Source organism: Garra rufa, chromosome 24 (genome assembly GCF_049309525.1).
Source record: "Garra rufa chromosome 24, GarRuf1.0, whole genome shotgun sequence".
Lineage (NCBI taxonomy): Eukaryota > Metazoa > Chordata > Actinopteri > Cypriniformes > Cyprinidae > Garra > Garra rufa.
The window spans coordinates 21,071,396-21,089,590 of NC_133384.1; the positions used below are offsets into that span (position 1 = coordinate 21,071,396).

Sequence of the window (18,195 nt, forward strand, 5' to 3'; positions counted from 1 at the left end):
GATCACGGGAAGCGCTCAAAAGTGTGGCTACACTTTGTAAAAACCGAAGATAAAGCTACCGCTGTACGCAAACTTTATCTTAGAGACCTGCAAGGGACGGATTTTTTAGTCCCGCGCCCGCCTGCTCCAGCAGAAATGTATGTTATTTCGTCCCACTCCCGCCCGCATAAATGTAACCTATAGCCCCATGGGAAGACAGGTATCTACTTCATCTCTTGGCTGCATGCATGAAACAAACCCTCGCGCTAATGTAAAGGTAATGAAGACCAGAGTAATGGTAACAAACTCGCACGTGCCTAATGTATTCATTCTTGTATATCAGACTCGTACATTAGGCACGAATAAGTCCGCTGTTGATTCACAAACTATTCATGATTTCGGGGCTCTGATCCATAGTATTTTTGCTTGAAATTTGTAAATATTTGCCAAAATGAATGTCTTGTGAGTGTCCTGCTCAACCATAGTGGTGGATCTTGTAAGGGTCAGTAGTGTTTATGCACATATTAGCACCAGCTTAAACAGATTTACAATGCATTCACTGTATTTTTTCATTTGTTTGTTTATTTATAATAAATACAAACAGTAGATATTCAGTCAGTCCAGTTAAAAAGGACAGGTTTAGTGAGTGGCATCTCCCTGTTGAATGTTTGAGAGGCTCACTTACTTAAGAAAAAGTACTCTGAAGTTGTGAAGAATGTCTGAATTAAAGAATTCAGGAGCTTTAAATATGTATATCTGTATATGTGTATATACACATGTAAAAAAGTTAGAACTGAGCAGAGGGTTTTCTTTTAAATTCAAAAGTATAGCTTTAATTTATATAGTTTGTTTGAATTTTGAGTTTTTTTTTAATAACATGCAGTAAAAAAATAACAAGGCAAAACAAATGTTTTGATAATAAAAAAGGTTTAAAAATCAACGCCTTTCGAGGAAATGTCAGGCAAGGTTGAGAACCCCTGTAATAAACTAATATGTTGCAAGCAAGGTGTCACGAGCAACATATCTAAACATCTGTTGTTTTTTCACCATGTCGAAATAAAATAAAATAATTTTTGTTTGTTATTTGAGTTGAAACTAATGGCACTGAAAATAAACATGTTTGATATATTAATGTTTGACTTTTGTTGTTGTATATAAACAACAAAAAGAGTCTTTCTATCGTGTTGTCCTACACACAAAAACAAACGAGGAAACGACCCACGAAGAGTGATTCAAAATAAGCCAACTCTTATGAACTGATTCTTTTTACTGAATCAAAACAAAGCCACGGCGCTACTAGTCTCACGTAGCCAGACCTTCAGACTGACGGTTGAGGGTCTGGAATTCATGGCAGCTTTCATTGGCCAAGGCCCGCCCATAAGGCCGTTTGACCGACATGTCAAACAACCAATCATTTCGTTCAGCATCACGTTTCGGGGCGAGGAAATGTCCCCACAACAACAGACTGGCGTGCAACAACTCAGTCACTGAAATAACCAGCATTGAAAGTTAAATAAGAAGAGGGAGAACAAGCAGTAAGTCAGTAATTTATTAGCGAACGTTGCAAAAGTGTATAACAACAATGGCGTCTGCATAAGCAATCAGCGCTTTGTTTCCCAGCAGACCGAAAATAGACGCGACACTAATAAATAAATCCGATCAAATTCAACTAATCAGATGACGACTTCGACATTCCTGAAGTGTTTCCAGTGTACCATACGCATCAGAGGTTTAGCCAAAGTTCTGTGGGCGTGACGTCTGACGCTGAGACTACGACGCTCGATTTGAAAACAACTGACTCTTATGAACTGATTCTTTTTACTGAATCAAAACAAAGCCACAGCGCTACCAGTGAAGCTCGATTTGAAAACAACTGACTCTTATGAACTGATTCTTTTTAGTGAATCAAAACAAAGCCACGGCGCTACCAGTGAAGCTCGATTTGAAAACAACTGACTTTTATGAACTGATTCTTTTTACTGAATCAAAACAAAGCCACAGCGCTACCAGTGAAGCTCGATTTGAAAACAACTGACTCTTATGAACTGATTCTTTTTAGTGAATCAAAACAAAGCCACGGCGCTACCAGTGAAGCTCGATTTGAAAACAACTGACTCTTATGAACTGATTCTTTTTACTGAATCAAAACAAAGCCACAGCGCTACCAGTGAAGCTCGATTTGAAAACAACTGACTCTTATGAACTGATTCTTTTTAGTGAATCAAAACAAAGCCACGGCGCTACCAGTGAAGCTCGATTTGAAAACAACTGACTCTTATGAACTGATTCTTTTTACTGAATCAAAACAAAGCCACAGCGCTACCAGTGAAGCTCGATTTGAAAACAACTGACTTTTATGAACTGATTCTTTTTACGGAATCAAAAGCACACAGCGCTACCAGTGAAGCCCGATTCAAGAACAAATGACACTGAACTAGTCGTTTTAACGATTCATTCGAAAAGATGGTGTACCTGTTTGTTAGCACTGAAAGGATTAGTTCACTTACAGAATAAAAATTTCCTGATTTACTCACCCCATGTCATTTAAGATGTTCATGTCTTTCTTCAGTCGAAAAGAAATTAAGCTTTTTGAGGAAAACATTTCAGGATTTTTCTCCATGTAGTGGACTTGAATGGAGTTTGCAGTTTCAGTGCAGCTTTAAAGGGCTCTACACATCCCAACTGAGGAATAAGGGTCTTATCTAGCGAAATGATTGGTCATTTTCTAAAAAAAAAAATTACATTTCAATACTTTTTAACCAAAAATGCTATATTGTACAATACTACTTCTTTAAGCATATGAAACAGCATTTTCTATACTTATAAAATACTGCACTGTTTTCAGATTTGAGATGATTGATGCTGCCAGGAACAGAGTGCGTGTGAAGGCCTGCTATGTCATGATGGCGGTGACCATCCTGGCATGCCTCGTTATGGCTGTCTCTGGCAAAAGGGTAATAAAAAGTGTGCTGCTTTATAAATGAAAAGCTGTCTTAGCTTGCACAATATATGGCTGTCATATACTTTAACCAATGCCTTTGATGACAGGCGGCAGGTCGGAATGAAAATCTGACCGCTTGGAACATGGAGAAGAAGGCTCGATGGAGAGAGGAGGCACAGAAAGAGAAGGAGGCGGCCAATGTGCTTGCAGAGAAAGCTCAGTGAGATGCATCGATCTGAGCTCCCGAGGCCTGTCTCAGCGTCAGCTGGGATCACAGCACAGCCAGATATTTAATGTTAAATGCTACACACCATGGGAACCATGGTGGAAGTGGTACAGATTTTCCTTTACATAGTAAACTAATTTTTAGGGTAGTGTATAAAATAAAGATGTGAGGTTTTCCCTGTCTGAATTTTTTGTATATATACACATATTAAGAAAAAAATAAACTGGTGTTCCTCTGATATTTATTTTCTTTACTATTATATTTAAAGTCTTACTGTTAACTTCTTTGTTTTTGTAGCTTATATTTAAGGGTTCAAGCATGTCAGGCAGACCAAACCGTAAGTTAACAAAGCTTGCCCCATTCCGCCTGACAGGATCAAATGGACAAAACTGCAAAAGTTTTTGGTATTTTGCAAAACCTACTTTTGCAAACTAGTCGTAAGGTTTTTCGCCCGATCAGATCCAATCCAGTGCATGAAGATTCTCTGGAGAGTGAATATCAATAATTATCAAAAAAAAAAAGTTTTGACTCGGATTTTGACTCTCCTTCACAAAAGGACGCCAAAACGTTCTAAAGGACCATGGATATAGCATTTTTCAAGGGTGTAAATGATTTTATATTGCGTGGTTTTTCCACATACACACAATATTCATATCATACGATAGAACTTCTCATTCCGAACAATTTTACCTCTAGAACCACTGCTGTTAATCAAACCATTTGCTAAATGATTGAGAAAATGTAAAAAACCGAACTAGTCCTAGGTTTTTTTGCTCAATCTGAAAAAAAAAAAAAAAAAAAAAACTGCAGTCCATTCTCAGCACTTTCTAGGTCAACAATGATCAAAATAAATGTTGAAATTGACCCTTTGGGAAGCTATAACAGGGTTGTTTAGAAAAGGGGCATGTCCAAATATACCCAAAAGCCTATAAAGCCTAAAAGAAAACTCAAAACTTCACGAATTTACTCTCCTTCAGGCCATCCAAGATGTAAACGAGTTTTTCTTGTTCAGAACAGATTTTGAGAAATTTACCATTATATCACTTTCTCAGCAAAGGATCCTCTGCAGTGAATGGGTGCCGTCAGAATGAGTCCCAACAGCTTATAAAAACCTCATAATACACATGCAATCCACACGACTCCAGTCCATCAAATTAAGTCTTTAAAAACAAATCATGTTTTTAAATTAATTCAATTAAAAAATATATTTTTTTCTGATGAAAAAGTATCTTGTCTGAGCCAGAAGAGAAATACGCACAGATCAAGCACTGTGGATGTCAAGTTCTGTGGATTCTGATGTGAGAGGACAACAGGGATGGACCTTTTCCACTGGAGGGTGGTATTATAGATTTTGCCCAGAAACAATGGTTTAAAGTTAAAATAATGGATAATAACATTTTGTTTCCTACAAACACACAGCTTTTCACTTTACAAGATATTAATTGATGGACTTGAGTTGTTTTATCAGCTTTTGGACTAATTCTGACGGCACCCATTCACTACAGAGGATCCATTGGTGAGCAATTTTCCATCATTTTGGACATTTTCAGCAAATTTTCATTTTTGGGTGCACTGTTCCTTTAAGGTTTTTCCTAAAGCTGATGTTTATTGTCTATGCTTGATTAAAATAACCAACCTTAAGTAAAACCAGCACAGCTATTAGCACTAAATGACATAGGAAAATATAAGTGCCTGGTCAGAAAGGTTAAATGTACATGAAGAACGAAAACATAATGACTTCCCCTTCTGTGAATGAAGCAATGATGAATAAGAGTCTCTTCCAGAACTCAAATGAAATCACTTGACCACCAAGCTTCATGAAACAGCATTTATGCAAATGGCGTAACAGAGAACAGTTACACGATCTCAATACGACAGCAGTATTGAACACAAAGAGCTGGTCATCTCTGGGAAGAATCTGACATTGAAATAAGAAAACCTAAGTAAACAATCATACCTTGAGCTAATACCCAGTAAATCTTAAGTTTAAATTTGTTGATAAATTCTTTTAAAGTCCATTTGTATGTCATTTTCCACCTCCATTTTTTTAAATGAGGATTATGGCACCTTCGGTATTAAGAGATTCTAACCCCCAGAACAACAAACAGAACTGAACAGCTTTGCGCTCTGTATTTTTCCACATACAGCTCTAGTCACTCTGAAAATATGGTGTGTCTGAATGTGTGTGTGCATTCAGCATGATTAGACATTAATATTTAAGTTTGTCTCACACACACGTCAGGAAGCTAAAGCCTTTTGAGCTTAATTTTCAACAGCTTGTTAAAATATGTCGGAAGCTTTAAAAGGGTTGAAATTTTCTCAGCCAGAATGAGGCAGCGCTCTTATATACTTAGTGTTTTCTGTAAGTACATCCCGTAATGCAGGTACGCGCCATTCCTTTTCACCTCAATATCCTGAGAAGCGTTTCGGGGGCCTAAAACGCTCTACAGAGGTTTGAATCTAAACGGAGGGTGTCTGTTCTGAACGTAAAGTGCCGATGAAGATGATGCTAATGTGAAATCGTCCTCTTGAAGTATCAAATGGTCTAATGCACAGGATAAGGACCTGTCTGTTTGTCTGTCCAGCAGTTTCAGTGAGCGGGAAGACTCCAACTCCCAGAATTCCAAAGGTGCAAATGTGTAACCCTAAAAGGAGAGGCGGAGCCTGTACAGTTAAGTCATTGTCGGAATGCATGTCCAATGCAAGTCAAAGTAAGAGACCGTCTGACTGGCATTGTTGGTCAGAAAACCCGGACCCCTCAGTCCGTCTTTGAGTTGTCTTAGTCAAATGAGAGGGTAAAAGTGCCTTGCGTTTAGCAGACGTCCTTTTGAGTTTTTCCGGCACACGTTGGCCTTGACTTATTTATTTTTTTTGGGCGGAGGTGGGATTTTAGAGACATGCAAACACAGTCACACGGTCAGTCCAGTGTTTTACAACAGATGGAAAGCAGATCCCTTGTCAGAGTCAATATTGCAGTCACGTCACACGAGCTGTGCTTTCCCAGCTCCTATTAAGTCATCGCTGGATGCAGTTTTCCTGAATCGGGCTGAGGGACTGATGGGATGAATGACAGTTTAATATAGGAAGTGGGATTTTAAAGTCATACGAAAAGATCTACTGGTCACGTTTTCTGCATCAGGACAAGAAGTCGCAATCGTTCTGGAGCCATCGTTCTGGACCGGGCCAGGGAAGTAGGACAAGAGGGGGAAAATGGGTTGACCGGCAACACACGCTCTTGTATATCACACTTTAACTGAAATGTTCGTTTGTTAAATCCTTCGCTCTGTTGGGTCAGTGGGGGGTGACGCTCACCCGCCAGGGTGGATTGATTGGAGAAGAAAGGGGTGAAGGAAAGTGTTAAAGTTGGAAACCCTCCATGGGAGCCTCACACTGCTGGAAAAGGAACTGCTGCTGCTGGAGGTCGACAGCAGGTGCCAGGGCCGGATCTTCATCCTCTGTGCTGAAGTAGCGCTCGATCAGGTCAAAAGCCTTCTGGTAGATCTCCTGGTTCTCATGGCCCTGTAGAAACTCCAGTTTGTCCAACCCTGATGGAAAGCAATAGGAAAATGTTTTTTGTTTTTTTTTTGCCAATTATGTTGTCAGTTGTAACCCTGGACCACAAAACCAGTTTTAAGTAGCATGGACATATATTTGTAGCAACAGGCAAAAATAGATTGTATGGGTCAAAATTATTGATTTTTATTTTATGCCAAAAAGCATTAGGGTTATGTTCCATGAAGGTATTTTGTAAATTTCCTAACATAAATATATCAATTTTTTTTGAATATGCATTGCTTAGAACTTAATTTGGACAACTTTAAAGGCCATTTTCTCAGTATTTTGATTTTTTTACACCCTCAGATTCCAGATTTTCAAAAAAGTATCTCGGCCAAATATTGTCCTATCCTAACAAACCACATATCAAGCTTATTTATTTAGCTTTCATATGATTTCTAAATCTCAGAATGGTCAAAAAATTGACCCTTATGCCTGGTTTTGTGGTCTCGGGTCACACTTTTAGTCAGTTTTACTTGAAGCTGCAGTCCGTAACTTTCAGAGGTATAGCAGGTAATAAAAAACTGCATGTATCTTGTGTAATAACATTGTAGCCAGAACTACTTCTCTCTGTTTATGTAAATAATGAATGGAGCATAATATATAGGCTACAACATGGTTTAATCTTGCCGCAGATGAAAACAACTGGGGTTGCCTGATATAAAGACACGTGATCCCACTTGCGCAATATGGAAATATCTGCTAAGTGAGTTACTTATCTTTGTCAACCTGGCAACCATGTGTACGCAAGAGAGAGGCGCCATGTATGAATTAGCATCGTTTGCCACGGTTCTATATTAACATTGAAGCCATGTCTTTAGCTTTAGAAAGAATGTTACCAGTTCCTTGTTGAGAAAGATAATGTAGCTGCTCAGTGATTAAGCTATTTTATTGAAAAAAATTGGGGGGTCCTGCTAAGAAATTTGTCTGTGTGCGTGCGCAACGTGATCTGGTTGAGTGACTAAACATTTGGGGAGTGCCCAATGTAGACATGAAACATAGACCACTACCTATATTGTACTGTGGTACCGTTATGGAGGACCTTCATAATGCTGAGGTCAACTGCCTGTTCTGCCAATAGTTAGCAAATTATGCATGTTTAATAGTAAAACAGCTGTTTTACTAAATTCTGATGAGGTGAAACAGTGCAGTCATGTATCGTGATACATATCATATCGTGGCCTCTGTATCGGATATGTATCGTATCGTGACATTGCTGGTGATACACAGCCCGAGTAGGTACTGGGCTACTCCACAGAAATTCCTACCAGAACCAGTCTGAAATAGTCAGAATATAAAAACCTATTATAGGTCCACCATAGTGATTCAGGATAAGCCAAAAACACGGTTTGGAAAATGGATTCACTATGTGCTCGCTTATATAAATTTTGTACATTTTGAACACAAAAAAAGATACGGACAGCAGCTTTAATTTTAGTTGTTGAAAGTAACATTTTAGTTGACAAGGAAGTTCAAAGTTAAATCAAACATTTTACGTATTAATATGAACATGAAAATTTAAAACGTGAAAGCTCATTGTGGAAATCTAAGCTGCTGAAATAATGACATTGGCAAGATTAACGCTTCTTAACATTAAAAAGGATTTATTGTTGAAAGGATTGGATGTAATGAAGGATCTGAAGACCCCAGAGAACCAATTACAGGCATGTGGTAATGATGAGGACAGATAAGTAAAGAAAACCAGTTTTTTTCCCCCATTCAATATGGCATTAAAACAATATATTACTGTTAGTATTAGAAATATTTTATTTTTTATTAAACATATTATTATTTTATTATTATTATTATTATTTAACTTATAAAAAAATTGTCGATAAAGAAATAATATTACTACTGCACTACAATAATACCATTATTATTATTAAATATTATTATTAACTATTAATATAGTATTATTAACTATTAATAAATACTAATATTAAACCATAAATCTTTTTTGGCGGGAGACTGCAGGTAGACCTTATAGTCAGACTTTTTAACTGCATATACTGTGTGCTCAAACTTGATGTTTTTTTTTTTGCAAATTAGTTTGTCCACAAGATGGCATCACTGGCCTGTTGTTTCACAGTCAGAAGAATAATGGATAAGACATTTTTCAAGATGTTATTTTTTTGATTTTTTTGGCGCACAAAAAAAGTACTAAAAGCTTCATAAAATTAAGGCTGAACCACTGATGTCACATGGACTATTTTATTATTGTCCTAACTACCTTTCTGGGCCTTGAACATGTCAGTTGCTTTGCTGTCTATGCAGGGTCAGAAAGCTGTCAGATTTCATCAAAAAATATCTTTCATAGATATTTCATAAATTTCATAGTAAGTGTGATGGCTAACATACCATACGCCTCTTCAATGAGAGCGCAGTAGGGGTTGATTCCTCCTCCTCGTTTAGCTTCCAGCTCACCCAGTCTTAGGATGTTCTCCAAGCCATTCAGTGCCACCTGTACGATCTTTGAATCCATCAGTGTCAGGAGATCACATAAGGGCTTGATGCAACCAAGCTCAACAAGATGCCTGAGAAGAAGATTAAAGCATTGAAATAAAAATCTGTCTTGGTTGCCGAGGCAGGAAGTGATCTGATCACAACAAATGGTCATAGTCAACGCATGTTAAAACCAGGTTTAAGCAGTGCTTAGTCTCACCTGATCTGCTCAGCAGAACCGCCAGATGTGGCATTTGTGATGGCCCACGCCGCTTCCTTTCTTGTACGGAACTCGGCCACTTGCAGAATATTTATCAACGGGGGGAGCAAGTCTGCATCTATCACCATCTACAAAAATCAAAACAAAGATTGTGGGAGAGAAACACACTCAAGGCATTTACAAACCTGTAGATACATTGTTGCAGTTTCTTCCTAGTTCAGTTCGAGTTCACAAGGCAACATTTCAAAAAGTCTTTATGCAAGTTTGGTCAGATTGCTTTCTCACAAGCACCTCATTCATGTGATCTCAGACTCATTGTTTCGGTGCTGATCTGAGCTTGATCGCCGTATTTATAAATGTGACCCTGGACCACAAAACCAGTCTTAGGCAGCACAGGTATATTTATAGCAATAGCCAAAAATAAAATGTATGGGTCAAAATTATTATTCCTTTGTGTCGAAAATCATTAGGATATTGAGTAAAGATCATGTTACATGAAGATATTTTGTACATTTCCAATTGTAAATATATCAAAACTTAATTACTGATTAGCAATATGCACTGGGAAGAACTTCATTTGGACAACTTTAAAGGCGATTTTCTCAATATTTTGATTTTTTTGCACACTCAGATTACAAATGTCAAAATAGTTATCCTAACAAACCATACATTAATGGACAGCTTATTTATTCAGCTTTCAGATTATGTATAAATCTCAATTTCAAAAAATTGACCCTTATGACTGGTTTTGTGGTCCAGGGTCACATATGCCTAAATTAACCAAACTAAGGCTGAAAATACACCAGGTTCTGAAACAAATGCTCCAATGTAAACATGCATGTACCTGTATTTGTGCACGGTTCCCAGCTGTGATATTGGAGATGGTCCAACATGCCTCTTTTTTAATAGACTCTTTCGGGCTACTCAGCAGGTGAAGAAGACTTTGCAGGGCAGAGCAGTTGAGAATCACCTGTTTATGAGAAACCAAATGATGTTACACCCAAATTATGTAATGCTACAGTATTACTGCAGAGGGCGAAAAAAGTACAGTTGTTTCACCTGAGTCTGTAGGTCATCTCCTGTAACTATGTTCCCCACGGCTCTTAGTGCAGGAGACACCACCTTATATTCTGCATGTCTGAAACGCATACAAACACCTTCGAAAACTGCTTTGACTTAAAGATTTGAAGTAGCGCCCATAAAAACATAAAGAGAAGCCATCTTAAAAGCCTAAACCAGTGGTTCTCAACCTGAAGCAAACTTCCAAAGGGTCTTACAATTCTGTCTTAAATTATTCATTCTCAAGTTGTTCCAAATCACATGACCGTTTATCTTCGGAACACAAATTAAGATATTTTTGATCAAATCCGAAAGCTTTCTGACCCTGCACAGACAGCAACGCAACTGACACATTTAAGGTCCAGAAAGATAGTAAAGACATCAATAAATAGCCCATGTGACATCAGTGGTTCAAACGTAATTTTATAAAGTTACGAGAATATTTACTGTAAAAAAACAAAACAAAAAAAACTATGTGGTACTGTCGTGAACACATTTCAAAGTCATTATTTTTAATAATTTTGAATAAAGTTGGTCGTTTTTTTTGCACATAAAAAGTATTCTCGTAGCTTCATAATATTATGTCTTGACTATTTTATCACATTGACTATTTTAACAATGTCCTTACTACCTTTTAGGGTCAGAAAGCTCTCAGATTTGATCAAAAATATCTTCATTTGTGTTACGAAGATGAACAAAGGTCTTACAGATTTGGTACGACATGATGGTGAGTAATTAATGACAAATAATTTTCATTTTTAGGTGAACTATCCCTTTAAAATGAGAGAAAACATCTTTAAAATTAGCTAAAATAAAACTTAAACACAAGATATTTCATATTTTATTTAAATTGTTTTCTTTAAAGAACCAGAGTTTCATATGAATACGATTTTTCAAATATTGTTGTTGATAATTGGGTTTTGGAGTCACAATGGCTGACAATTACTGGCTAAAGCTATTCATTATTCTTTTCATCTGTTTTTCATGTCTTACAGCAGTAGCTCCACTAGTCTGCGACAAACTCCTGAATCGATAACAGCCTGGATCTTCTCATTCGGACCATCAGACAGATAAGAAAGAGCCCAGCATGCATCAGCCAGAATGTCGGTATCATTCACAAAGAGCAGCCAGGACAGAACGCTGAGACAAGGCGACACCTGCATTTAAAGACAAATACAACTTAGATCTTGAAGTTTAAAGCTGTGTATACATGTGATTTACTTAGACTTAAATTACTTAATTATCAAGTTAAATTACATTGAACTTATATTTTAATTCAATAATAAATCAACATTAAGTAATTAAGCATAAATAATAATAAGTTCTAGCTTAAGCAAACATGACCAGGATGACACGTGTACATGCTACCCACAGCAACACCATGTAGGTTTGTGGCTAGTGAACTGAAGCTATGGTTGTTTATGTGCTTGCTTGTCATTTAGCAGGCACTTTTCATCTATCATTCTCTCCTCATTTACATCCACTAATTTGACAGATGCTTTTATTCAAAGCGATGTAAAACAATAACAGCTAATAGCCATAAGGATTCAGCCGCTCTAACTGTAAAGATAGGCCTCTGGCTGTTAATAATTTATGTGCTTTAGTCAAACGTCTCAAGCTACAATAATGTAACTTGTTTGTGGGTTGCCCCTTCCTGCAATACAAAAACTGCTGCCACTGCACAAGTGCACACTAAAAAAACCTCTCAAAGCTACATTTATTTGATAGAAAATATATTGATGTATATTTGCAACTTAAATAAGTATTTTCTATTTTAATATGTTGTTAAATGTAATTTATTCCTGTGACAGCAAAACTGTATTTTCAGCATAGTTACTCCAGTCTTCAGTGTCACATGATCCTTCAGAAATCATTCTAAGTTGCTAATATTTTGTTGAAAACAGTTGTGTTCTGTAAAATATTTGCATAAACCATTAAATTTTTTGGGATTCTTCGATAAATGTAACGTTTAAAAGAACAGCACGTTTAGCAAGAGAAATCTATTGTAACACTATAAATGTCAGTTTAAACTTAACACATACTTCGTGGAGAAAACAAAAAAAGTATAAAGTATAAAGTTTAAAAACAAAATCATAATCACTTTAAACTTTTTAACTTTTTTAATAATTTTATAAAACAGCCTTTAACAGATTTATAGAACACAAATATTGAAAATAAATCATTTTAATTTGCTGATTTGCTGTTCAAGAAACATTTATTATTATTATTATTATTATTATTATTATTATTATTATTATTATCATCAATATTTAAAACACTTAAGTAATTTTTTTCAGGATTCTTTGATCAATATAAAGATCCAAATATCAGCATTTATCTGAAATAAAAAGCTTTTGTAACATTATACACTATACCATGTTACATGTATACAATGTATACACTATTCTATAATTATAGAAATTAATACTTTATTTAGCAAGAATGATTTTAATTAATCAAAAGTGATGATAAAGACATTTACAATGTTACAGAAGATTTCTATTTCAAAACTGCTGTTCTTCTGAACACAAAAAAACTCTATTTATCAGAATATTAGAATGATTTCTGAAGGAAATCAATGATACTAAAAATTCAGCTTTGAAATCACAGGAATAAATTACATTTTAAAATACATTCAAATAGAAAACTGTTATTTTAAATAGTAAAAATATAGTACTTTGGATCAAATTAATCCAGGCTTGGTGAGCAAAAGAAACTTCTTTGAAAAAAATTTAAAATCTTACAGTTCAAAAACTTTTGACTAGTAGTGTATGTGTATTTGAATATACCACCATACAAATAAATTGTACTGAAAATAAAAGGAAATAGTAGGAGGTGACTTTTACCTTGGCAAAATCAGGGGGTGGGTTTTTTCCTCTGCACAGGTTAGACAGAGCCCAAACTGCATTCCTCATCATAGTCAGACGATTTTGTTTAGCCAACAACCTGAAAATGAGAATCGGCATAATTAGAACAACTATTCAGCAGTATGGTTGTTATAAAACAAATGATTGCACGACTTACTGTACTAAAGAGGGGAGAATATTGCAGTCCAGAACATAGTCCCTGCACTCAGTGCTGTCACCTGCAATATTGCCTAAAGCCCACACCGCCTGCAATGGAAAAAGACAGTTTCAATAGCAAAGTTAGCCTTATTTTATACCTATCTGGGCCTATTTGTGCCCCTTCAGTGACATGTTTACCTGTTCCTGTACATCCTCGAAATCCGAGCTAAGCATCTCAATGAAAATGGGCACTGCCCCAGCTTGGATGACCACACGCGTCTGGTGGGATGTCCCCGAGGCGATGTTGGTCAGAACCCACGCTGCTTCAAACTGTGAAGAGACAGGACGTCTGTCACCATACTGCAGAAAAGCATTCACTAAAGCAGCATTCATAAGCCAAGGGGATTAAATAAAGATAGCGAGGAGACTTGCAGAATATACACATTCCAATAGTGTGAGCATGTGCTGGGAGAGATCCACGCCGAATGACTCACTGTCTCGCTGCTGTGACTTAAGGATTACGTCTGCAGGCTGTTCCTCTGTTTCTAGGCTGTATAGTTTGTTTTAGATACGGTTTAGGGGGCTCACCTGTAGCGTGCAGTTCTCTCGTCTTTTCAGGAACTCAACAAATCGCTCAACGACACCAGGGGTGGCGATAACCTCATCAATAGGGGGATTAGGCTCTAATGGAGGGTTAAAGATGGAATTAGCATCCATTTATCATTAATATGATTATGCAAATGCATGAATGTCAGTCTTCTGGGTTTTTACCTTTAGATAAGAGCTTTCTGAAACGCTGTGTTCCTATGAGCTGTTGTTCTGGGGAGCTGGTGAAGATCATCTGTATCATGTCCTCAGAAATAACACTTCCCTGTGACGATGGAACGAATAGGTTATAATCATTTTTTTTTAATCAATAAGTAAAAGGCTATGTTTAACTATTGTTTTAATTTTCTTACTGTGATTTGGTCCATATTGTTGGCCTGTGATTCCAGGTATCCACTGTCTGACATCCCATCATCCTCCAGTGCTCCATCCTCCTCCACCGTGGCCACATTTCTGCGCTTGAATAGCTGTAGGAACACAAACTCTCAGCTCACTGGGCTCAATAAAAATACCACCATGTGGCACATAGCAGTACTAATGTTGCATTTCTTTCCTTGGAAGGAGCAAACAAGTGTTGTTATTAGTGTTAAAATATTTTCTCCTGTAGAATGAACTAGAAGTAAGAAATTTGAAGGCTGATTCTCTCAAAATCTGAGATATTATGCAGCTTTTAATTATGTATTATTCTGTTTGTTTGAGCATTTCAGCCAGTCTAACATAGTAATGTTAAAACACACCTTTAATAAATGCAGATCTGAAAAAAATAATGACCGACCCGGTATTTCACATTCACTAAATATACATTATATATTTTTCAAATTGGTCAAGTGTCTGTAAATACATTTATAATGTTATATAAACCAGTCAAAAGTTTTTGGACCGTAAGATTTTTAAATGATTTAGAAGTCTCTTCTGCTCACCAAGCCTGCATTTATTTGATCCAAAGTACAGAAAAAACAGTACAATTTTGAAATATTTTTACTATTTAAAATAACAGTTTTTTTATTTGGATATATTTTAAAATTTAATTTATTCCTGTGACGTTAAAGCTGAATTTTAGCATCATTACTCTAATCACACGATTCTGTTCAATTAATATTATGTTGAAAACAGCTAAATAGTATTTTTCTGGTTTCTTTGATAAATAGAAGGGGGAACAGCATTTATCTGAAATATGTATCTTTTGTAACAAATGTCTTTGTCACTTTTGATCAATTTAAAGCATTCTAGCTAAATAAATGTATTCATTTATTTAATTACAGTATATTAGAATGATTTCTGAAGGATTATGTGACACTGAAGATTGGAGTAATTAATTATGCTGAAAATGTAGCTTTGATCACAGGAATAAATTACATTTTGAAATATATTCAAATAGAAAGTACTTATTTTAAATAAATATATGTCACAATATTACTGAGAAAGTACTTATTTTAAATAATAAACATATGTCACAATATTACTGTTTTTGCTGTATTTTGGATCAAATAAAAGCAGGCTTGGTGAGCAAAACAGACTTCTTTAAAACATTAAAAACCTTGACTGGTAGTGTATAATAAGATACAAGACAAAGATGCACAAAGCCTCTCTCATATCTCCCATCCTCTTACTTGTTCATCTTTCTTTTGTTTGCGAAGTTGCAGGCCTTCTTCCTCCCTCCTCCTCCTCATCTCATCTGTGTTGAGCGATTTGTTTTTATAGCTTTTGAGACGTGCATTGTCCTTCCCCTGACTCATGATGTTGCCTGCTGGAAAGACATGATCAAAGCAAGATGAGCGCAAGAGGAATCACCAAGACTCATTAAAACAGTTGCTTGATCTTAGCTAGATGACAGGCTTTGAAAGATCATTTATTGTCACTTGATTCCATCAACAGTGGACACATACAGCCATCATAATGCCAGATAAGCATGCACATACAACATTTGTGACATAACTAATCTGACAGCAGCAAAAATACAGAATACTAATGTAGTCAGAGCTGTAACCTATTCAAACAACCTTGTCAATCACTTAAAAGGATAGTTCACCTAATTACATTAATTACTCACTCGTGTCATTCCAAACCTACCACGAGTCAAGTTATTTTAGATTTTTGTTTGCGCACAAGAAGTATTCTCGTAGTTTCATAAAATTACAGATGAACCATGGATAATTTTATTGATGTCCTTACTATCTTTCTTGGCCTTGAATGTGTCTGTTGCATCGCTGTCTATGGAGGGTAAGAAAGCTCTCGGATTTCATCAAAATTATATTAATTTGTGGTCTTACAGGTTTAATTAATGACGGAATTTTAATTTTTGGTTGAACTACCCCTTTAAATGCTGGGTTAAACCAGAATATATTAGCATATGTTGAGGTTGTTTGTCAGTATTGTTTAGTCAGAGTCTGGAAGTTACTTACAAATAATAGTTGAGGTCAAGACGACAACGGCCCAATGATAAACACCGACCTTTAAAATTTTATTCCTATCTATATTCTAAAGGTTTTTACACAGGGGGTTGCCTGCTTATCAGTAACTTGACTGATAAGAAAAAATATTTCTTAAAAAAGTTGATATTTGTTTATTTATGGAGTGATAAAATAACATTTCAAAATGGTAAAAACCCTTATTTGTACATTTTTGACCTAATATGTGACCCAGGACTACAAAACCAGTCATAAGGGACAATTTCCAATTAAATTCAATTATATTTAGATACAACTATTTGAAAATCTGGAATCTGAGGGTGCAAAAAATAAATCAAAATATTGAGGAAATTGCCTTTCAAGTTGTAAGAAAAGCATATTACTAATCAAAAAATAAGTTTTGATGAATTTACGGTGAGAAAATTCTATATTTTATAACACAATATTTTCATGGAACATGATCTTTACCTAATATCCTAATGATTTTTTGGCATAAAAGAAAAATTCTGACCCATACAATGTATAGTTGGCTATTGCTACAAACATACCCGTGCTACTTAAGTTTTGTGGTCCAGGGTCACATATGTGTCTTAAGTCGCTGGGTATATTTGTAGCAATAGCCAAAAATACTTTGTATGGGTCAAAATTATTTATTTTTTTTATGCCAAAAATCATTAGGAAATTATGTAAAGATCATGTTCCATGAAGATTTTTTGTAAAATACCTACTGTAAATATATCAAAATGTAATTTTTGATTAGTAATATGAATGGTTAAGAACTTAATTTGGACAACTTTAAAGGTGATTTATTTTAATTTTTTTGCACCCTCAGATTCCAGATTTTCAAATAGATGCATCTCGGCCAAATATTGTCCTATCCAAACAAACCATACATCAATAGAAAGCTTATTTATTGAGCTTTCATATGATGAATACATCCCAGTTTTGTAAAATTTAACCTTATGACTGGTTTGTGGTCCAGGGTCACATATGTCAACAAAACTAACATATGTAAGCATACTATTTCAGAAAACATTGTTTTAATACACTGTGATGAACCAAATGTAAAAGTAAGGTCGGTGACAGACATATATTAGTTACAATTTCCATTCACCTGTGGTGTTTTGCCATGACTATGGCTAAAAAGAATTTATGACATTAGTAAGAAACAGAGCCAGACTACATCTATCAGTATGTCTTTAACCCGCTTCTCATGGGCAGTGGCGCTTCAGCCCGCAGTGAAGGGGAGCGACCCATCCAACCATCTCCACCTAAAAACACCCCGCCAAACACACCAATCCAAACATACATGTCGCCTATGAAGCGGAGACGATCGATTCAAGTCAATAAAATATCATTTCAGCCCCCGACATGGTAGTGATCATCGACTGAAACACAGGTTTGTTGGTAATATCGTCTTAACGCCAGACTCGCCTCCCCCTCCCAGATCTGCGCAGCAGCCTCTGTTAGCTCCCCTGCTAACCCACCCAACAAGGTTGTCCGACTGCTGGCTTATATTTATGTTTTAACATTTCTGTATTTTGAATTCAACATCATATAAATAGAATAAAACCATTCAAACACAAATAACCCACACTGGCGCACTGACCTGTCAAAACTGTCTCGTTTATCCCTGCGTCGTTTAAGCTGCTATCGTTCAGCCTCCGCCGGTATAGTGATACTGCGCAAGCGCACTGGGAGAGGACATCGTGTGCGAAGCGCATGTCTGGTTCTCGATGTTGCCAGTTTTGTGT

At 36.3% G+C, this 18,195-nt stretch overlaps 2 protein-coding genes across 2 annotated transcripts in view; one reads left to right on the plus strand and one right to left on the minus strand.

The window, feature by feature from the left end:
• The window catches only part of fam162a (family with sequence similarity 162 member A), a 6,840-nt gene extending 3,456 nt beyond the window's left edge, over positions 1-3,384 (plus strand). Inside the window, exons 4-5 of the mRNA XM_073830514.1 lie at positions 2,825-2,933; positions 3,028-3,384. Of these exons, the coding sequence (XP_073686615.1) occupies positions 2,825-2,933; positions 3,028-3,144 (226 nt within the window). The 3' untranslated portion in view covers positions 3,145-3,384. The remainder of the gene's footprint in view (positions 1-2,824; positions 2,934-3,027) is intronic.
• A 1,576-nt stretch (positions 3,385-4,960) lies between these two features.
• Positions 4,961-18,195, minus strand: kpna1 (karyopherin alpha 1 (importin alpha 5)). The gene is made up of 14 exons (XM_073830363.1): positions 18,051-18,195; positions 15,644-15,780; positions 14,387-14,500; positions 14,199-14,298; positions 14,016-14,110; positions 13,626-13,757; positions 13,447-13,535; positions 13,269-13,368; positions 11,416-11,579; positions 10,423-10,501; positions 10,208-10,333; positions 9,364-9,491; positions 9,060-9,235; positions 4,961-6,691 (listed from the first exon to the last, which is right to left on the minus strand). The coding sequence occupies exons 1-14, from the start codon at positions 18,163-18,165 to the stop codon at positions 6,504-6,506; spliced, it is 1,743 nt and encodes a 580-aa protein (XP_073686464.1). The 5' UTR covers positions 18,166-18,195; the 3' UTR covers positions 4,961-6,503.